At 43.0% G+C, this 23,509-nt stretch overlaps 1 protein-coding gene across 1 annotated transcript in view; it reads left to right on the top strand.

Moving 5' to 3' along the window:
- The window catches only part of LOC136884955 (methyl farnesoate epoxidase), a 128,593-nt gene that overhangs the window by 13,619 nt on the left and 91,465 nt on the right, over positions 1-23,509 (top strand). The window contains exon 2 of the mRNA XM_067157302.2: positions 18,510-18,605. Within this exon, the coding sequence (XP_067013403.2) occupies positions 18,521-18,605 (85 nt within the window). The 5' untranslated portion in view covers positions 18,510-18,520. The remainder of the gene's footprint in view (positions 1-18,509; positions 18,606-23,509) is intronic.

Raw genomic sequence — 23,509 nt, 5'->3', positions numbered from 1 at the left:
TTGTGTCATTTTGTAACTCTAAGCCCCCCCCCCCCTGTATGACAAAATTCCGGCACCCCGACGTCTCTGAAAACCGTAAAAGTAGTTAGTGGGGTGCAGAAATCAATTATATTATTTTTTATTATACCGGTACAGAGCCTCCGTAGCTTAGGCGGCAGCACGCCGGCTTCTCACCGCTGGATACGGTGGTTCAAATCCCGGTCACTCCATGTGAGATTTGTGCTGGACAAAGCGGAGGCAGGACAGGCTTTTCTCCGGGTACTCTGATTTTCCCCGTCATCTTTCATTCCAGCAACACTCTCCAATATCATTTCATTTCATCTCTCAGTCATTTATCATTGCCCCAGAGGAGTGCGACAGGCTTCGGCAGCCGACACATTTCCTATCCTCGCTGCTAGATGGGGGCTTCATTCATTCCATTCCTGACCCGGTCGAATGACTTGAAACAGGCTGTGGATTTTCATTATACCGGTACAATCAAAAAGTAATTTAGTGTTTGATTACACAGTAACAAAGTAACACACGCTAGATAGAACTACTCAGAAACATTGACTGTGTGAGACTGCCAGAATGACGAGTGCGTGCGATAAAAGGGTGAATCGTACCTCAGTGTCCTTGTTTTGGCAAAAATGTACCTCTGCTACCCGTTCCTGCTTGAGTCTCCACTACTTACCGTGGAGCTGTACAGCTAGGTTAGCCGCGACGAAAGGTATTTTGTGCTTATTCCGACAAGTATTTTTGAATAATTAAATAAATTAAAGGAAAAGATTATGTGATAAGACAACAAGCTTTGTATACTTTGTATTATTATCATTCCTACAACTCCTAGTTTTAGGCGGCTAAAATGGAATAAAATATAGGTATTTCTCTCCATAAAAAGGGGGCGGCTTCTGTCCCCCCCCCCCCACTAATCTTCCCCACTGATACTTGGTTATAACTGACCTGAACAAAGGCCAGCCAGCTCATCATTAACGCCGTGCGTCTATCTGACAAGTACCGGTACTTCATTCTGAAATAGTGAAGCATCAAACGAAATCACTTCCTTTCTCATAGCTGTACTTTGATTACGTATCATACCTACTTATTCCTTTATTGACCATGTAAAACCTACAGATTACTGACGAATACTGAGGCAAGAGAAGCAAGGTTTATTTTTATTTCATAATGCAATTTGTGTGAGGCACATGGAGACTTACAACATAAGTATACGATTCCGCTCTCGTGCAACGACTGTCAGTGGTAGTTTCTCACAGTTCAAAGAGCTGAAAATCCCACCCGTGAGTGGGATTGCAAAATACAATGTTTCCAGGAATGTTGTCAATATTGTGGTCCCTTCATTCGGAAAGTAAAAACGAGCTCATGATCCCCTCATGACAACATTTCTGCAGGTAGAGAAGGCGGTTACGAATATAAAGTAAAGTACAAATTATTATTATTTTTATTATTAAGTTATTATTATTATCGAATACGCCGAGGATCCTATTCCCATACCGTGTTAAGACCCTTCCTGTTTTATTTACGGCGAGTACATAGTTTGAACTGAGCTGACACGTCGACCTTTCGCAGGAGACTTGGACTTTCCGTGGAGTTTAAATTCCAAGCGAGCGGCGTAAACACTGTACACAGAAACGCCGGTCAGCTGCGCGGTCTTTTTCACGTCTTCCAGTCCACAGTGGATTCTAATCTCGTAGGCTACTGTAAACGTTTAAAACAATTTGGTTTAGATTTCCTACTTAATTTTTCTCCACTTTTGTTAGCTTTAAAGTATTTCACAGGGGACTCAAGCGTCACAGCATCACACACGTCTTGCTCACAGCTGGCAGCCATTATGAATACTGAACATGCTATTGCAGCCAGTATTGCCAACAGTTTTCTTGGATCCATCTTCAACGTCGCACATATTATGCGAACTTATCAACAATGGAATGAACTCGAACAAAGCTTACTAAGTACACAGTGCAATAAGATATCAATATCATATTAAATTATTATTATTTTGCTGCATACACCACTGAGAACAATAACTATCCATAGCCATCTACGTATGAAATATAAGAGTTGGTAACGAACCCGAATAACATACAACCTGTGAATTATTTTCCATATTTATACTGGGCAAAATGTTTTAATTCGTAAAGTCAGTTCACCAGAATATCTAACCACACTGAAGAAAGCTCCTGACTTCAGGAACAAGTAACAAACCTAGGGAACTATTTGGCGCTGCGAAGCCTTTTCACCGACCAGAAGTCTGACTAACATCAAAGGGACCGCTAAGGTCTTGAGTTGACTCTCAGTATAATATACACTTTTGTTTCCGAGCCAAATCAGGAGAAAATTTAAACACTGGAATATTAGGCTGTTTTGAACTATAGTTGCTTCCACAACCAAGTACACAACACGACGTTGGCATAATTCACAATGTCCACACACGTATAAGTCATTCAAACACCATTGATAGCTACACTGCTGCGAGATTCAGCTCAGCGTACAAGTCACTGGATAGAATTGAAGCGGCCGGCCACTTGTGTGACGTAGCGCCCGAGGTGGAGGGGGAGCCTTAACTTAAGTTACGAGTAAGCAGGGCAACAGGAAATAGACCGCAAATCGCACGACATATGCACCTACCAACCTTACGTGTTTGCTTTGTATAGGAAAGGAGTGTTCCCTGCTTTGACTAGCGCCGTAACCGCAAGGTAAACAACCAGTGCCTGCGCCCCATATTCCCTCAGTCGTGTTTGCCCTGTTATAGTGTGCGGTGTGTAGCCTCGTGGTGAACGTGACAACATAATGGCACAACGACGTCATTTGGACCCCGTTTTGCAGGGTAGAATACTCTGCCGCCTGGAAGCAGGCCAAACACAGACCGATGTCGCCGTATCCTTGAATGTGCCACAAAGTGTAATTTCCAGGCTTTGGAGACGATTTCGAGACACAGGAGGTGTTAGTCGTAGGCCAGTACCAGGTCGACCAAGGGTAACCACCCTACAGCAGGACCGATATCTGGCCTTAACCGTCCGACGAAATCGGAGTGTACCTGCAAGACAACTGTCGGCGGAGCTTGCAGCCGTCTCAGGGGTTGCCGTTTCCCGGCAAACTGTGTACCGGAGGCTCAGAACAGCAGGGCTGTTTGTCCAATATCCAGCAGTGTGCGTCCCGCTCACTCCAGCAAAGAGACGGGCCGTTTACTGTCGAGCCGTCAACATCGAAACTGGACCATGAATGAATCGAGGCATGTGCTCTTCACAGAAGAATCCCGCTTCAGTTTGCACAACAATTCCCGTCGCACATTAATCTGGAGAGAACCGGGTAGCCGATACAACCACAGGAACAACGTGGAACGGAACCAGTATGGTGGTGGTGGCGTCATGGTGTGAGGCGGCATCATATTGAATGACCGTACGGACCTGCACATGTTCATGGGTGGTCCGAGGAACAGTGTTAACGCTCGGAGATACAGGAATGAGGTACTGAGACCACATGTTCAACTCTTCAGAGGTGCGGTTGGTCCAGACTTCCTCTTAATGGACGAAAATGCCCAACCGCAACCCGCTGCTCTGGTGGAGGAATTTCTGGCTGGGGAAGACATTCATCTCATGGACTAGCCAGCGAAGTCTGCGGATCTGAATCCTATAGAACATGTCTGGGATGCATTGGGGAGGCGAATTGTATCTCTTCAGCCTCCACCAAGGACCCTCCACGACCTTCGCATTGCCCTTTCGGAGGAATGGGATCGACTGCCAAAAGAGCTCTTGGACCATCTGATAGAGAGCATGCCACGTCGCTGCGAAGCGTGTGTGGCCTTTAGGGGTAACCATACACCCTATTAACAGCATATTTTGTTGTGAAAGATATAGCCAAGTTTTGTTAGTTGTTGTCAAAGGTGTGCCTTATCTAGCAGAACCTTTTTGACACCGTATTTTGGACAAGTTGTATGACATTTGGTGTGTGATTCAGCTTCCGTTTGTTCAGCAATCCGTTTGACATTCCTATCAGGCGGTATGGCCTCGTTTGGTGATTATGCTTACCTTTTGGACACTAGTGTAGTTGGCCTAGCCTGAAATATCTTATGACCAGTGACGACTCGTGAACTTATTATTTAAATCTCTTCCAGGCACAAACTATCTCGCTTGGTTCACATGTTTCTAAAAACAACACATGTTCGAATAAACCGAGCGAGATGTTATAACACAAGCGCACCGAGCTCGATAGCTGCAGTCGCTTAAGTGCGGCCAGTATCCAGTATTCGGGAGATAGTAGGTTCGAACCCCACTGTCGACAGCCCTGAAAATGGTTTTCCGTGGTTTCCCATTTTCACAGCGGGCAAATGCTGGGGCTGTACCTAAATTAAGACCACGGCCGCTTCTTTCCCATTCCTCGCCCTTTCTTGTCCCATCGTCGCCATAAGACCTATCCGTGTCGGTGCGACGTAAAGCCACTAGCAAAAAAAAAAACACAAGCGCAGATATGCTGAGAAAGATAAAATATCAAAAATGCATTCAACCACCTTTTTGACTATGTATTTCCCTGCGCGTTGAAAGCGATTGAAAAGGGGGAAAATGAAACAATGCCCCTAAAAATACATGAACCATTTTGTCTAAACAGCGGTGTATGCTAGCATGTCAGGGGTAATTTATTCTCAACTCGACCATTGTCTGTTGCGAAGGTATATCGACCTTACATATTGGCATTAAAGAGGACCAAAGAGCCCAACAGTAACTTTCTCCGTTAATTTTTGCATCCATTATTTTCAATGACCATGTCATTCATTGGATTTTGAAGTTGTTTTCATTTCATGTAATGTGTACTCATAAGAAGGACAGTAAAGCACCTGAAGTATTTCATCTTCACTGTGTTATTTCGTCTCCTTCTTATTTAACTTCAATGAAACGAAAGTTTTGTAGTTCCGAAATGTTATAGCCTACATTATACTGTTGTTTATATCTGTCTATTAAATGTTTTCATTCCTCATCCTGAAGGGGTGGGGCGGGTCACCTAGAGGGTAACGCCCTCTCTTTGGCCAAGAGATACGGGCGGGTTGGGGAGATGTGACGGAAGAAGGAGGTGGGTAAAGGATGTGAATATATAGGAGATGGGAGAGGAATTGCGCCTATGCCTAAGTATTGAATTTCATTGAGTGAGTGTATTAGCATAGATGGTTACAAAGTAGTACAAAATATATTATACAGACTTAGAAGTATGTAGTAGGATGATATAATGGCTGGTGGACGAAGGAGGGGTTAGTGCTAGAGGTAAGGGAAAGGGCTAAGATGTGAAAGATACAGGAGAAGTTATGCAGGGAAGTGAGTAAGTTGTGGAGGGGGTTTGTTGTGGGGGGTATTGGAGGAGAAAAACCGGGTAGAGGAGGGTAAAAACGAATTTGTGGACTCGGTGGAAGGAAAGGAGGAGCCGGCCGGGGACGGCGACGGGGTGTATGAGATCGGTTAGCAGGTTGGGGAGGAGAGCGAGATGGTTCATTGTGATGATGGCGGCCTTGGAGATGGATACCGTTGTTGATGAAATGCTGGGCGATGTCCGGAGTCGGCAGATGAAGGCGAACGAGGTGGGTAGGTCCTTTAGCGTTGAAAATCCGAGTTGTTCGGCGAACTAGTGTTCTTGTCTGGCGGAGGTCTTGAAGTATGACGTCGTTGGAAAAGAGCGAGTCCACTCCTCGGATGACGCAGGTGCAATCGGTCGATGGTGGCGGCATTGATTCGGTGGTAGTGTCAGTTGCAGGCGCTGGTTCTTGACTTGATGAGGTAGGGGTGGGAGGCGTGGTGATAGTAGTGGACATGATAGGGATAGGGTGGGTTGTTACCGTAGTCGTGAGGGAAGTTGTGAGGGAGGTGTGAACTGGGGAGGTTGTGAGGGTGGTAGTAGTGGTGGTGGTGGTTGTAGTGGTGTAAGGAAAGGACAAGGGTTGTGGCGGGGGTGTGTAAGGAGGTGGATCGGGAGAATAGTCCGGGGGTTACTCTAAAATATTGCTGGGAGTGTCTTCCATTTGATGGAGGCGTTGGCAGATTTGTGCACCAGTGGCGAGAAGATGGTCACGTTCGGTGGATGTTTTGGAGAAAAGCAGGACGTCGTTTGATGGTACGGAACCTTCATACAGCCTTGTTGCGCTGTATACGCCAGACTCGCGGAGTGTTGTTTCTCCGAGCCCGTGTAAGTTAAGGGCAAGGTATGTGTATTTATCACGGAGGTAAGAAGAGTATTTATCAACAAGGAATGAATCACGCAGAAGAATCATGCATGTGCCTGACATCATAGCGATGCCTACACATGTGAAACACTTTAATATCTCCAAAAGCACTCGTCGGATTTGCAAAATAAGCACATCACTGAACTTGTCTCTCGATTTTTAGTTGTTCTATTGGATGAAATTAGTATAGTCTCATTAAAAAAAATAGAAGTTGCTACTGTTTTCTTCATAATTGTGAGCGTTATGGAGACGAATTGGACCGTGTTTCTAAAAACACCACATGTTCGAATAAACCGAGCGAGATGGTACAACACAAGCGCAGATTTTGAAAGCAGAATGTCTATATTTTTAATTGATCAGAATATTTTTGAAGTGGACAACTTAGCTGAATAACCCTGTATAACAAATATATACCCGGTCAAAGTCTTCATTGTTCACAAGTTTATAGAGGTATAAATGCAATGAGTGTGCTCAGAAGATTGTGCCATTCTTATAACGAAGTTTTGAAATCATTCTATTGATTGATTGATTGATTGACTGGCTGATTGATTGTGTAGATCATTCTGTTTGATGCCCATGGGTGACCCGCACGTCTGGGTGTGTGGTAATATAAAAATGACGTAGGGAGAGGATGGCAACTCGATAATTAAGCGCAAGAAATAACAGGTGAAGGCAACAGAATTGAGGAGTATGACGTTAGTGTTGTTTTTGTTGTTGTTGTTATCAATTTTGTACTACATTTTTGGGGGTAAATGCGAAAGAATATGCACTAATTTCGCAACAAAGTGGCACAAAGGTTGCTCCACAAATGTACCACAATGCTTGCTTTGAAACATACACCAAAAATACACCAACTTTACACCAAGATTACATCAATTTTGAAGCATTTTATTTGTGGGGTAAATACGAAGGAAAATTGCACAAAATTTGAACTAAAATGGCACCAAGGGGATTCCACAATTGTACCCATATCCTTGGTGTAAATTTGGAGCGGTTTTGAAGCAAATTTGGTTCAAGAGTGGTGTTGACAATGGAGAAGGTTGAAAGAAAAACTTTGGTGTATTTTTGGCACGAAACTGGTGCAGAAATGTTTGGTGTAACTGTGGTGTAAAATGTCACTTCCCTTGCACCAAATTTGTTGGTCTAAAAATGGTGTTCCGGGCGAGTTGGTGGTGCGGTCAGGAGCGCACAGCTGTGAGTTCGGTGTCGTAAAACTTGCGCCGTGGTCATTAATCATTCTAGGATCTCATTAGCGAGAGGTCTTGTTTGTTTGGGAATTCCATAGGGAAGTTTATTGCCAGACTTGGTTTGTTAAATAATGTAAAATCATTCAAGTAATACTTAAGCTGCTGTTTTAAATTCAAAGGAGATCGTCTCAATAATACATAATGAAACAACGCTGATCGAATGAACATTTGCGACGGAGAACTTTAAATTTCAACGTAATACATGTTCAATTTAATATTCTGAAAAGTTTATGGCGATTTTCCGAATGTTTACAATACTTTTGTAAATTTCAGTTATTGTTAAGATTAAAAAAAGCTTCTGTTCCGGGGGTTCAATGTCCGATCACTTTAGGTAGCGTTTATGCTGGACAAAGCTGGCGTTCAAAATATTATTTCCGATTTCTTCATCTTTATATCAGCATCACTGTTTTGAAACAATTTCATTTGTCATTTATTAATCTTTTATACCCAGGGGAATGCGACAGGTGTCGCCAGGGCACACAATTTCCTTTCCTTGGTAGTAGCTATGGTTCATTCTTGACCCCTATCACTTCGTAATGGGTACATGTCTCGGGAAACGTAGGGTAAGACAGTTTTTTTTCTGTTTTCACTGGTCATTCTTTATCCAGCAAATTCGTCATCATTTTATTTCATTTGCCATTCATTAATCTTTGTCCGGAAAAGCACGTCAGACCTCGCATTCGGCAGCATTTTCTTCCTTTAGCGGTATTTCATCCTTCATTCATTCTATTCCTGACCCTGTCAGTTAGCTACAAACAGGCTGTGGATGTTCTTCATGAGACTGAAAGGATGATTCCATGTTTCCACACTTGGTTTGTAAATAAAGTCTAACTACATAGTTATACACATTTCACCCACTGATATAAATACGATGCAGGTCTTCTAAATGTGCAAGAAACCAACATTGATAGAGTGAATAACATTTTATATATATTAATTTCAAAATCTCAGTACTACAGATATTCACACCATTCGTTGGACCTGGAAATAAGCCCCTGAGGTGCAGCGCAAGTAGCAGGTGCTTAAGACAGCTGTCAAACCACATCTACTCCCGGCGGGGAATCTCCACGGCGCGAATTTTACTCGGCGCAACTTTTACACGGCGCAACTTTCACAGTTCCGTGAGCTCGCATCCGGGAGATAGTGGGTTCGAAACCCACTATCGGCAGCCCTGAAGATGGTTTTCCGTGGTTTCCTATTTTCACACCAGGCAAATGCCGGAGCTGTACCTTAATTAAGGCCACGGCCGCTTCCTTCCCATTCCTAGGCATTTCCTGTCCCATCGTTAGCATAAGACCTATTTGTGTCGGTGCAACGTAAAGCAAATAGCTAAAAATGCTGTAAATGAATGTGAAAAAATATGTGGTGCAATTATGGTGCATTTTTAATTAGTGTTAAATCGGTGCATCCATTATCGCTTTTGTACCAAATGAGTGCCACAGATACATCACGTTTGCACCCATAAACAATTTGCACCCATTTTACACCAATTTTTAATGCAAACTCCGCCGCCAGGCACTGATAATCAGGTAAGTCCTTGTTGTAAAATAACCTGTAAGTTCGCAGTTCTGGTCTAAATTAAATGAGGAGGAGGGGGAACCGGGATTTAGGGGCCCGGACCCCTCAGTTGCCCAGGGGACCGAGAATCCTGTCAGCGGCCTGGAGCTGATTCTTACACACTTCCTATAGTTGAACGCTGACCCTCTGAGATGAAATCGATGGGTTCGATCCCAGCGCGTGTTGGTATTTGAAGGTGCTCAAATAAGCCAGCCTCGAGCCGGCAGATTTGCAGACACGTAAATAATTCCTAGAGGACAAAATTCTGGTAACTCAGTGTGTCCAAAAACCGTTAAGAAGTCAGTGGGACGCAACATCATCATTATTATTAATACTTATTATTGACCACCTCTGTAGTATAGTGGTTAGTGTAATTAGCTGCTACCCTTGGAGGCCCGGATTCGATTCCCGGCTCTGCCACGAAATTTGAAAAGTGGCACGGGTGCTGGAACGGGGTCTACTCAGCCTCGGGAGGTCAACTGGGTAGATGAGGTTCGATTACCTCCTCAGCCATCCTGGAAATGGTTTTCCATTGTTTCCCACTTTCAAACGATGCGCATATGTGGGATGTTACTTCGCTGCAGAAGGTCGGTGGGTCGGTATGAGTCACGACGTATCGATAAACATATTGTGTGTTCTGTGCAAGTATGACAAAGGTCTGGGAGAACAGGACCACCATGCTTTCATTGTTAACAGTCACGTATTATCATTATATGTTGGACCAAATGTTATGATATCAGTTCACCATCAGAGGTACTAAGAGGATCAGTTAGAGCACTGAAGTTACTTTACTGACATTTTATATCTTTATGCGTTCTCTCTTACATCGTGGTGTCCAAGGACTCTATCAACAGAACAATGCTTGTCCGCACATATTTCATTAATGGTATATGCAATGAGAAGTTGCTACCTTGGCCTACAATGTTTCCACATCTGTAACTAATCTTGAACGTTCAGAACCGGCTGGAACAACTCAGTCCATTACGGAATTTTCAGGTATTACATTAGAGCACCATTTATAAAATCTGTTGGCATACCTTCCACACTATGGGATACAATACTTGTCCACCGTAGTCCTACGTCGTCGAATTACATCATATATCCAATTCAGAGACCAATATGAAGAAATGTCGCCTCTCCCACATCCGTTTACCCTCCAGGGTCGGGGGTACAACTGCGAAGAAGGACCAGTACCTCGCCCAGGCGGCCTCACCTGCTATGCGGAACAGGGGCCTTGTGAGGAGATGGGAAGATTGGAAGGGATAGACGAGGAAGAGGGAAGAAAGCGGCCGTGACCAGGCATTTGCCTGGAGGAGAAGTGGGAAACCACGAAAAACTACTTCGAGGATGGCTGAGGAGGGAATCGAACCCTCTCTACTCAGTTGACCTCCCGAGGCTGATTGGACCTTCGTGGAAGAGCCTGGAATCGAACCCGGGCCTCCAGGGGTGGCAGCTAATCACGCTAACCCCACAGAGGCGAACACTGTTATTATTTACCGGTACTTAACCTTTAAACCGTTACCACCGACATCTGAATTTTAACTTCATTTTCGCGTCTCCCCGTGAGAGATTAATATTTAGGTTCACTATTCTATTTCACAATATCAGGTGAACTTCGAACCTCGCCAACCGTACCCAGCATTACATCGTATACCCCCTTATCAGTCGTTCAATGTTCAAGTAGGTTATAAATATGTACTCTTCTCCGTCGTGTGCACTTTGAGATGTATCTGACTTTAATAAGAAATATACTGCTGCATGTTTGACAGCTACAGGCCTCACTAATAAAAAGATGTGTAGGAATCGACTTGCTTATTTTCATGTTCAATTCAATTGTTCTAAGAAATGGTAAACAATAGGAAAAAGGATGATCAGGGACAAAGAACCAAGAGGTGTAGGTAAAAGCTTGAAAGAAGTATTCCGCTATAGCAGTTCTATCAGTTCCCGAGCACCTCGCTACACGTGCGGATCGCAGTGACTTTTATTTTTCAAGTTCAATGATGTTTATTACCTACGGAATGAAACAATATTTTTAAAATAGGTGAACCAGGTTCATCGCGTTCTTTCCATTAATATAATAATGGCGTATGGCTTTTAGTGCCGGGAGTATCCGAGGTCAAGTTCGGCTGTAGGCGACCTGCGCGTCGTGATGAGGATGAAATGATGAAGACGACTCATACACCTAGCCCCCGTGGCAGCGAAATTAACCAATTATGGTTAAAATTCCCGAACCTGCCAGGAATCGAACCCAGGACCCCTGTGACCAAAGGCCAGCACGCTAACCATTTAGCCATGGAGCCGGACTTCTTTCCATTAAAGAGCCATAATACATTCAGTAAGATAAGTATACAAATTATTATTTCGTATAGCTAAGCCGGGCTGAGTAGCTCATATGGTAGGGCGCTGGCCTTCTGAGCTCAAGTGGCGATTTCAATCCCGGCCCACTGCGGTGGTAGGGGAAGTCCGTGTAATTTGGATCGATAATAATTTTGGCATTTGCAAGTGTGGTCACCCCCTGTCTGAGACCAGCAAGACAGCCGAGGGCAGCTTTCTTCCTGGCAGTTGTTTTGCCAATAGACTTAAGGTTGAAAGGGGACGAGGAAAACTATCTTAATACATTCCTTGTAAGCTTATACAGTGACAAGTAAGTGTACTATGAAGCAGTTATTTCAGCCAAGAGGGTGTTTAGTTTTTACAAGTACTGATGAAATATCTAAGCAAGTTTTGACATCGTTTCATTAACACGTTTTAAGTCTTTCTTTCTTAATCTGTTTACCCTCCTCAGCGAAGGATCCCACCTCTACCGTCTCAAGGGCAATGTCCTAATGCGTGAGACTTTGGGTCGGGATGATACAACTTGGAGGAGGACCAGTACCTCGCTCGGGCGACCTTACCTGCTATGCTGAACAGGTATGGGGATGGGGAGATCGGAAGGGATAGACAATGAAGAGGGAAGGAAGAGGCCGTGGCCTTAAGTTACTATAGGTACCATCCTGATATTTGCCTGGAGAAGAAGTGGGAATCCACGGAAAACCACTTCCAGGATGGCTGAGGTGGGAATCGAACCCTCCCTCTATTCATTTGACCTCCCGAGGCTGAGTAGGCGCCGTTCCAGCCTTCGTACCACTTTTCAAATTTCGTGGCAGTGCCGTGAATCGAGCCCGAGTCTCCGGGAGTGACAGCTAATCACACTAACCACTACACCATAGAGGCGGACATACATTTTTAGTACTTTGCATATTATTGTTTTTGATGAGATATTTGTATGTCATGTAATTTGGACTACCCTAGAGTATATAATTTGGACCGATGTAATACTTACGTTTCCGTCCGCATCCGTAGTGTAACGGTTAGTACTATTACCTGCAGTCCTCAGTCACCCGGGTTCGGTTCCCGGTACTGCCAGAAATTTATGAATGGCAGGAGGGCTGGTATGTGGTTGAAATGGTACCTGCAGCTCACCTCCATTGGGGGTGTGCCTGAAAAGAGCTGCACCACCTCAGGATGAGGACACGAGTCTACTTTACTTACGTTTCTTCCTAGTTTTATTGGTGATCCTAAATTTTTTTTTTTGCTAGGGGCTTTACGTCGCACCGACACAGATAGGTCTTATGGCGACGATGGGAAGGGAAAGGCCAAGGAGTTGGAAGGAAGCGGCCGTGGCCTTAATTAAGGTACAGCCCCAGCATTTGCCTGGTGTGAAAATGGGAAACCACGGAAAACCATTTTCAGGGCTGCCGATAGTGGGATTCGAACCTACTATCTCCCGGATGCAAGCTCACAGCAGCACGCCTCTAAATTTTTAAATAATGATTTGTACGTAACACGCCCTCATAGGTTGAAAGACGATTTCAATTTACAATGTGTTTATGAAAATTCAATATTAATTGACTTGGCTCACAACGGGCCATTTGCATGCACTCCACAGTGAGATGGTTTAGCTTAGATCCTTTCCAACAGAACGAATAAAGTCTAGGCCACCATAGCTCAGTGGTAGAGCAACCGACGTGAAATCGGCAGGTTGTGGGTTCGGATCTCACTGGTATCCGGTTGACCATTTTTGTTCTGTACTTATCTCTTCAACACGTTCTACACTGACTTAGCAAATGTCATGGGATATTCACCTAATAGCGTGTGGGGCCTCCTCTGACCCTGCGAACTGCAGTGAGACGCCGTGGAAGTGGGTCGACAAGTCCCTGGTAGTCCTCTGGACGCAGCTGACACCCAACCGTTTGCAGAGCGGCCGCCAATGCTGGTCTGTTCGTGGGTGCAGGATCCATGGCACGGAGCCTGCGTTCCAGGACATCCCAGATATGCTCGATAGGGTTCACATCGGGGCTCCTGGGTGGCCATGGCAGTCGTTGGACCTCCGCTGTATGTTCCTGGAACCATTCCCGGGCGATGTGGGAGCGATGAGGCGGCACGTTATCATCTTGAAACACCGCAGAACCGTCTGGGCGCTGGAAGGCCAAAAATGGGTGGATATGGTCTCCGAGCAGCTCAACATACCGCGTACCATTCAAAGTCTCTTCCAGAACAACTAGGGGGTCCATTCCATACCAGGAAAATGCACCCCAGACCATAACAGAGACACCAGCGACCTGGACCACACCTTCGAGGCAGGCGGGATCCATCGCTTCATGTGGTCTGGGCCATACACGGTGCCTCCATCGGCATGGTGCAGTTGAAATCGTAATTCGTCCGACCATATCACGTTACGCCATTGTTCCAGTGTCCATCCCTGGTGACTGGCGACAAATGCGCGTCGTTGTGCCCGATGACGTTGGGTTAATAGTGGCATCCGTGTGCGGCGCCGGCTCCCATACCCCATAGTACCCATGTTCCTACGGATTGTCCACTGGGAAACGTGTCTAGCACGGCCTGTGTTGAACGGAGCCGTAATTTGTTGCACGGTTGCCCGTCTGTCAGTATTGACAATCCGTCTCAGATGTCGCCGGTCACGGTCATCGAGGGTGGCTGGACGGCCGGTCGTTCGTCTGTTGTGGACGGTGACACTCGCATTCAACCATTCACGATACACCCTGGACACGGTTGATCGTGTGAAGCCGAATTCCCGCACCACTTCCGAAATCGCACTTCCCATCCGTCGGGCACCGACCACCATAGCCCGTTCGAACGGTGTCAGCAGCTCATGACGACGTTCCGTGTTACAGCTGTCACATGCGCAGCCACTGCTCACTAGGTCTCCTATACAACTGCCGCTGGCACAGGGGGCGTGTGGTGCGTAGGCAACACACCTGCGCATCAGTGTTCCGCTATCCCATGATATTTGCTCAGTCAGTGTATATGTACGTAACAAGACCTTCTCCTTCTTAATCTGTTTACCCTCCAGGTTTGGTTTTACCCTCGGAGTCAGTGAGGGATCCCACCTCTACCGCCCCAAGGCAGTGTCCTGGAGCGTCAGACATCGGGTCGGGGAGTACGACTGGGGAGGAGGACCAGTACCTCGCTCAGGCGGCCTCACCTGCTATGCTGAACAGTGGCCTTGTGGGGGGATGGGAAGATTGGAAGTGGTAGAGAGAGAAGGAAGTGTCCGTCGCCTTAAGTGAGGTACCATCCCGGCATTTGCCTGGAGGAGAAGCACGGAAAAGTACTTCCAGGATGGCTGAGGTGGGAATCGAACCCACCTCTACTCATTTGACCTCCTGAGGCTGAGTTTACCCCGTTCTAGCCCTCGTACCACTTTTCAAATTTCGTGGCAGAGCCGGAAGTCGAACCCAGGCCTCCGGGGGGTGGCAGCTAATCACGCTAACCACTACACGATAGAGGCGGATATGTAACAAGACCTAATAGACTGAAAGTCGATTTCAATTACAATACAGTTGTGAAAATTCAATATTCAGTGGTTCATTAAGTTTAGTTATTGTCATCAGATACTGTAAAGGTTTTTTTCCCCGCCTGTTTTGATGCTATGATCAACACTGAAACCACGTTCACAAGCGGCAGTTGACATAGGCACTGAATGAATTTTTCATATTAATGCTTTCAGAACAACCATATCGTTCCTAGCAGCTATATTGCCATTCTAATATTCTATACGAGGTGTGTTCAAAAAAAGACCGAACTGTGGCTAGAAAAACTTTATTATGTAGCTTACATCATTTCACAGACTGCCCCCTTCAAAATAGTCCCCTGCACTATCAACAGCATGTTACTAACGTTTCTTCCACTTTTGGAATACTTCCTGGAATGCGCTTTCTTTGATGGCGCGAAGTTGCCTCGTCGCATTCTCCTTGATCTCTTCAATGTCTTGGAAACGATGTCCTTTCAAGGTGGTTTTCAATTTGGGGAATAAGAAAAAGTCTGCTGGAGCCAAGTTGGGAGAATAGGGCGGATGGGGCACAACAGGAATTTGGTGTTTTGCCAGATAACTGAGGACCGAGAGAGAGGCATGTGCTGGCGCATTGTCATGGTGCAACATCCAGGATTTGTTTTCCCACAGTTCAGGCCTCTTCCTGCGCACAGCATCTCTCAAATGCGTTAAAACATTCTGGTACAGTTCTTTGTTCACTGTCTGGCCTCGGGGTACAAACTCGTGATGGACAATGCTTTTCCAATCAAAAAACACAATCAGCATCACCTTGATGTTTGAACGACTCATTCGTGCTTTTTTCGGTCGAGGAGAACCTTTCCCCACCCACTGTGATGATTGCCTTTTGGTTTCGACATCGTAACCGTACACCCACGTCTCATCTCCAGTGTTTCCACAAACGTTTTCCCAACTTTGAAGCAGAACTTCACGCACACGCGTTGTTCCTCAAGCTGTTTCATTATAGAATTCGACGAACATGTGACACACGCAATCACTTCGGAGGCTCTAACTCAACTGATAATGCAGGCAATGGAATGCGGAAAGCAGCGGTCTGTTGTCAGAAGTTGCCGCTAGGCGCCGCCACAGTCACAACTCGCTCAATGTTGCGATTTGCGCGCAATTTACAAAGTTCGGTCTTTTTTTGAACACACTTCGTATACACTATATAAAATAACATGTCCTGACTGACTGACTGACTGACTGACTGACTGACTGACATCGCCGAGCCAAAACGACTGGACATAAAGAAATTAAGTTTTGGGGATAGATTTATATTTCGGTGTAGGTGCTCACTAAGGGAGGATTTTTGGATATTCCGGCGCTAAGGGAGTGAAAAGGGGGGGGTGAATTTTTAAAATGAGGATATCTGTATCTCAAAAACTTAAAAGTTTACAGACCTAAAAATTCGTATTTGGAATCTCCTTCAAAAATAAAGGAACACATACTTTTTTGTTTTCGGAAAAACATCTTGGGCCGGGGGTGTGAAAAATGGGGGAAAAGGGGTTGAACACCTTTTATGAGGAGACTTATATATCTTAAACTGAAAATGTTACAGACATGAAAATCGGTCTTTGGAATTTCCTTTGAAAATAAGAAACATGCATTTTTATGTTTTTGGATAATCCGGTGAATAGGGGGTGAACAGGAGTGGCAAGCGGGGTGAATTTAAAAAATGAATGTATCTGCAAATTATCTCAGACAGGTAATATATTACAGATTTGAACACTGGTATTTGGAATTTCGTGTAAAAGTAAAGAAACATAATTTTTTTTTTGGAAAATTCACTAAGGGGAACTGAAAAAGGGGGTGAATTTTTAAAATTAGCATATCTACAGTACCATAATCTCAAAACTTAACATGTTGCAGACGTTAAAATTGGTATTTGGAATCTTCTTTAAAAATAAGGAATCATGTATTCTTTTGTTTATGGAAAAACCCTTAACCTTGAGGTGGGGGGAGGTGAAAGAATTGAAGAATTAGTTGAATTATTTGTATGAATATATATACCAAAAAATCTAAAGATGTTACAAACGTGAAAACTGGAATTTGGAATCTGCTTTATAAATAAAGAAACACGCATTTGTGGGGTAGGTGTGGATCAACTTGGTAGTGGTGGGGAGTAAGATAACGGAGATGAATTCCTTTTACGAGGATACATATATCTCAAAAACTGAAGATGCTACAGTCGTGATATTCATATTTGGAAGCTCTTTTAAAGAAACGGGTACTGTTTATTTTTGGAAAATTCGCGTAAGTGGGAAGAGTGAAAGCAAGTGAAAAAAACTGAATTCTTTTTCTGGAGAAACTTATATCTCAAAACTGAAGGTTACAGACGTGGAAATTTTTTATGAGTATACATTTATCTCATAAACTGAAGGTGTGACTGGTGTACAGACATGAAAACTGGTATTTGGAATCTCCTTTAAAATGGTGAAACACGTATTTTATTTTTTTCGGAAAATCCAGTTAAGGGGCTGAAAGGAATTGGAAAAGCGGGTGAAAGTTTAAAATGAGTACTGGTATATCTACATTATATGTCAAAAACTTAATGTGTTAGAGACAAGAAACTTGGTGTTTGGAAAGTCCTTTAAAAATACAGGAACAAGTACCTTTTTGTTTTCGAAGAATTCACTTAACGGGGAGTAAAACGATGTGAAAAGTAGTAGAATTATTTTTTATGAGGATACTTATATCTTAAAAACTGAAGATGCTACAGACGTGAAAATTGGTATTTGGAATCTTCTTTAAAAACAAAGAAACATGTATTTTTGTTTTTGGAAAATACACTTAAATGGGGGGAGGGTGAGGCAAGGACTGATCAAGGGGTCGAATTCTTTGTATGGGGATACTTATGTATATCTCAAAAACTGAAGATGTTACAGATGTGGGAATAGGTATTTGGAATCTCATTTAAAAATAAAGTAACATGTATTTTTTTTTTCAACTTGAGAGAAGACAGTTTCTCACATGTACAGTTCTATGTTGCATGGACGTCTTAGCCCCAAAAGGTAATACCACAAACATGGTTTACAAAGAATTTCAGGGGTAAATAAAACTCAACTATTGGGTGAGTTTTTATACTTTAGGAATTTTCAGATAATGTCTTAGTACAATGCCGAGGAATGATTACTTTGATCAAATTACGAAATTCATGCGAGCGAAGCTGCGGGTAATTGCTAGTATTTGTATAAAACATTTCTGTTATATTCTTGGAAATACTCAGAGTAAAATACATTATTTTCAATACATCTCTTAATAATGATACACCACTGTAAGACTCATGAAATAATATCTTCCTTACTATGTGCTCCATCGAATAAAGTAAAAATGACTGTTTTCTTCTTCCTGTAAATCCACCTTGAAGCAATGTTGCCAGGTTAAAAATAATATTCCAGAAGATAGTGCTTGAAAATTTTGGAAGATTTAGTCAATATTTTGGAAGATGTTTAGAAGTATGTAAGTTTGTATTATTTTACAGAAAATTAACTGATCGTACAATTAACATTGAGCGATAGTCATTAATCTGAAGATCCTTCCTCTTCCTTCTAATAACATTATCATTGTTGTTAAAAGGAGCCCAACATCTAGTTCACAGCCCCAGTTCTCTTTCTCTTTACAAAATATCTTCCAATGAAACAATCTACTAATGTAACTCTCTCCCCATTTGTTCCAGGATTTGACAGCATGTTCTTTATCTTGTTGATGACGGCAGGAGTACTGTATATGCTGTACTCATGGGTTACCATTCGTCCTAAGAACTTCCCTCCAGGTACAGTAAATTATGATTCATGTCATGGATGAGCAATAGTGGCTCATTAGAAAATTTATGAGATGTCGTAATAAAAAATATGTTCAGTCAATTGCCCTGGCATATCAAATTACTTATGTTATTGTGTCTTGCAAATGGTATCGATCTTTTAATGTACCATTCTTTGCCTAAATTATGTTTCATGTCATGGATGAGCAATAGTGGCTCATTAGAAAATTTATGAGATGTCGTAATAAAAAATATGTTCAGTCAATTGCCCTGGCATATCAAATTACTTATGTTATTGTGTCTTGCAAATGGTATCAATCTTTTAATGTACCATTCTTTGCCTAAATTGTATACTATGAAGGGTGTACTGTATTGTTTTACACTTTATTTTTTTCTACCCAAATGAAGTACATTACAGATCAGTTGTTGCATCCACCTTCTCAACATAATCTCCTTGTAACTCTATGCACTTTTGCCATCGATGTGCCAGTCTCTCCAGACCTTCCTCAAACTATTTTTTTTCGGAGTACTGCATACCCATGCTTTGACAGCTGTGTCCAGTTGTGCAAAATCTGCAAAATGGCGACCACGCAGAGGTGTCTTCACGTTCCCGAACAGGTGATAATCACTTGGTGCCAAGTCAGGAGAGTATGGTGGGTGTGACAGCACCTTGAATACCATTTGATCAATGGCAGTGGTGGTCTCTCGGCTAGTGTAGGGCCGGGCATTGTCATGTTGAAGATGCACACCTTTAGCCCATTTTCCTGGTCGCTTAGTTTGAATGGCACGATGTAAGCGCTTAAGGGTTGCCACATATGCTGCACTGTTAATCGTGACCCCAAATTCCAGCCAGTCGATGGGAAAGATGCCCTTTGTGTCTCAGAACACTGTCGCCATTTGCTTGCCAACTGATGGCACTGTTCGACATTTCTTTGGCGGTGGACTGCCCCTATGCTTCCATTGCATCGATTGTTGTTTCATTTGTGGCTCATGGTATTGGAGCCATGTCTCATCACCAGTCACAAGCCTAGCCATGAAGTCGGCTGGATGTTGATCATGGCGTTGCGGCGAAAGTTCTCTGCACACGTCTCTGCTTTTCATCTGCAGACAAGATTCTAGGCACCCACGTGGATGACACCTTTCCCAACTGCAAGTGGCCGTGCATGATCCACTGTAGAGTGTATCGGCTAATTCCCGTGGTTGCCTCCATTTCCGTAAATGTGATGATTTTATTTCCTTGGATGGCCTGTTTGGCCCGGGCAATGTTGGCTGGTGTTGATACTGTCACATTCCTTCCAGAACTGATTCCCTTGTCCACCAATGTGCGCCCTTGTTTTTCAACCTTCCACCCAGTTGTAAACTTTTTTTCTGTGGTGGTGCATGTTCTCCACAGACTGCCACCAAGCGCGTGAATTTCTGCAGTGGTCATGCCTTCTTTCCATAGGAAACAAGTTGTATAGCACTGTCCCTGACGGTTGCTTTACATGTTGTCTGCTCTTACGCTGTCAGTGGTGTTATGAGATGGCTATGATGAGTGCATTAGTTGGTTGGTTGGCCCCTGTGCATGTGCTGCTACCAAACGGTGGAGCAAGACGCCAGTTACACGTCACCACTTTCAAAAGTGAAATATGAACCACACCCGGACTTACAAAAAATAAAGTGTAGTTATAGGCTAGCAGTTGTAAGAAAGGGTCTTACTCGTTAGCCCTCAAAGAACATCTCAGTAAATCTGAGGAGTTCTTACAACTTAGCTTGTATTCAAATATAAATTGTAACATTCATATGGCTCAGAGTTAAAACACAAGGGCAAGTCAATAAGTATCTGCAACCAATCTTTATAATTTATTACAAAAAAGTACACACTTTTTATTGATATCATTTTTCAACATAGTCACCCTGCTTGTAATAATAATAATAATAATAATAATAATAATAATAATAATAATAATAATAATAATAATAATAATAATAATAATAATAATTGTACCGGGCGGTACACCTATACGCCGCACATTTGAATTTTCCGCCTTAAAGTACTCCTCTACTGGAGAAACTCTGAACTTTAAAAACCGAATCAACTCAACTGTTTCTCAGAAGATGTCACTGTGTGTATTCACCTTGTTTTGTTTTTCATTGATCAAGAAGTCTGGACATTCTCTTATAGATGTCACTGCCAAAAAAACTATGATCACGCACCCTGGTGCGAAGTGAAGGAACTTTTTTGAAGAAGTTTTGTATTCAGAAGTTTTGGTCTTTCCTAAATTTTGTTCTTACATCTGTGGGTTGGCAATATTAATTTTTCTTTCCGCCAGTTTTGAACTTAGCCAATCCCGAATTTCTTTAATTAATTTTGGACCAATCGGGTCCTTCTTCCCAATTTTTGATCTGTAACTTTTAGACGACTAATAAATGTCTGTGGGTGTGTCTTAATCATTCATGAAAGGTCTCGAATCTTCCACGAGGGTTTAAAAACTGCTGATTTTCTCGGCTCTTCGCCACTTCAACAACATCTTGCTTAGTGTATAGAAGCATAGCAGGGGGCGGGTAGCACCTCTTCTTTCGGGCAGCAGCTCTTCAATAAGGTAATGGCCGTTTAACATCTTTCTTTTCTCTTTGCTAGCTCAGCAGTTTAACCCGCGGGGCAGGTCCGAAACCTTTAATATATAACCTTTAACTTAAAACATGTAATCTTTTTCCTACTTTGTAAAACTTCATATATCTTTATATGTAATTCGGGGATAGAGAGTGCTTTACCCTCTCGAGCTCCCCTTCATTCTGAATTTGAGGTGACTATGTTTTCATAACCGTTTTTCTCTTCCTTCTTAATGTTCTAAATTTATTTTGTTTACAAGTCACCTCCAGAGATTGGGATTAGCCCCTGTGCAATAGGCCTAGTGCCTCTTAGGTTTTAAAAGGTGTATTTAGGAGTGCTAATTCATGCCTCCATTCCTTTTGCGTTTTGGGCCATTTAAAATTAACCTAGTTTTTGTCCACTAAGGCCTGGTAGAATGGGTACAAGATACCCCTGTTTCTTTGTAAGTATGCCTTGAGGGCAGTTTGTAGTAAAGTCCGTTTATGGCCTTTTAATAGGCTTGAAAGATTGAGAGCGGGTCAGCTCTTTTTTTTGTGTGGGTATTTTGAAAAGGTGCCTCTGGGAGGTGTGACATTTGATAGCTGGGAGCAAGTGCTCCATTGCATTGAGGGAATTTCTGCCCTTTTCTAAAATATGTGTTTGTGAGCTGAGAGCTCAGACCTTGCAGAACTTGGGGCTCGGAGCCCAGAACTTGTTAATACCCAAAACTCTTGTTTTTGTTTGTAAAATTATACCTTGTACCTGATTAGTGGATAGCTGTTGATCATTCTTGTTAAAAATTTGTTTTGAATTCTATGTAAACATTGTTAAGCTTTGAAAATATAACCTTTATTGAATTTTTAATTCATCTTTCGGGCTTGTAGTTGGACCCATTCCAGCCCGCACCTTCTTTCACCTCTGCTGATTCACCAAAACCTTGGAATAATAATAATAATAATAATAATAATAATAATAATAATAATAATAATAATAATAATAATAATAATAATAATAATAATAATAATAATAATAATAATAATAATAATAATAATAATAGTAATAATAATAATAATAATAATAATAATAATAATAATAATAATAATAATAATAATAATAATAATAATAATAATATTTGCTTTCCATCCCACTAACTAATTTTGATGGTTTTCTGAGATGCTGAGGTGCCGCAATTTTGTCCTGCAGGAGTTCTTTTATGTGCCATTAAATCTACCGATGCGAGGCTAATGTATTTGAGCACCTTCAAATACCACCGGACTGAGCCAGGATCGAACCTGCCAAGTTGGGTTCAGAAGGCCAGTGCCTCAACCGTCTGAGCCACTCAGCCCCGCTACCCTCCTTTTCAATGCACAGGGTCCACTGTTTCAAAAACTTTCTAATACCCTGTGGACAAAAGGTTTTTTGGTTGTGCAGCAAGCTACGTATGCACCACTTCCTTCACCTGTTGATCGGAGTTGAATCGACGGCTTCTTACAGCATTTTTCCTGCATTTTTCCTTATTGACTGGGGATCTGGGATGCTTTCATTACATGCTCTGATGTTTGCTCTCAAGTTCGAAGTGGTGAACCCATGTTTCATCTCCAGTGATGATCCCTTTCAGAAACGTTTCACCTTCGTTAGCGTGACGGTCCAGTAAGTGCCGACAGGTTCTCTCACGCTTGCGCTTCTGCTTTTCATTGAGTTATTTTGGAACCCATCTTGAACAGACTTTGTGGAAGTTAAGTCTGTTATGCATGCTTTCATATACATTTTTTTTTTTGCAAGCTGCTCTACGTCGCACCGACACAGATAGGTCTTATGGTGACGATGGGATAGGAAAGGACTAGGAGTGTGAAGGAAGCGTCTGTGGCCTTAACTAAGGTACAGCCCCAGCATTTGCCTGGTGTGAAAATGGGAAACCATGGAAAACCATCTTCTGGGCTGCTGACAGTGGGGTTCAAACCCACTATCTCCCGAATGCTGGATACTGGCCACACTTAAGCAACTGCAGCTATCGAGCTCGGTCTTTCATATACAGAACAATGGCTAATGTGCATATGGATTGCCATGTTATCAACAGTCACTCGTCTGTTATTGAGGATCATATCATGCACTTGCTCAATATTGGCATCAGTTACAGCTACAGGTGGACGCCCGGATCTTTCCTCATCCTTCACGCTCGTGTGACCCCTTTTGAACAGTTCTATCTACTGGTAAACACTTTGCTGTGGAAAAATATTGTCCTTGTATTGTCTGATAGTCTTCTATGTATTTCCGCTCCTGGTACACGCTCAGACTACAAAAAAAAACAGATTACGGAACAATGTTCTTTCTTAATCTGCTTACC

This window comes from Anabrus simplex, chromosome 1 (genome assembly GCF_040414725.1).
Source record: "Anabrus simplex isolate iqAnaSimp1 chromosome 1, ASM4041472v1, whole genome shotgun sequence".
Taxonomy (NCBI): Eukaryota; Metazoa; Arthropoda; class Insecta; order Orthoptera; family Tettigoniidae; genus Anabrus; species Anabrus simplex.
The sequence above is the reverse complement of the archived record's forward strand: the minus strand, read 5'-3'. Positions and strand labels throughout refer to the sequence as shown.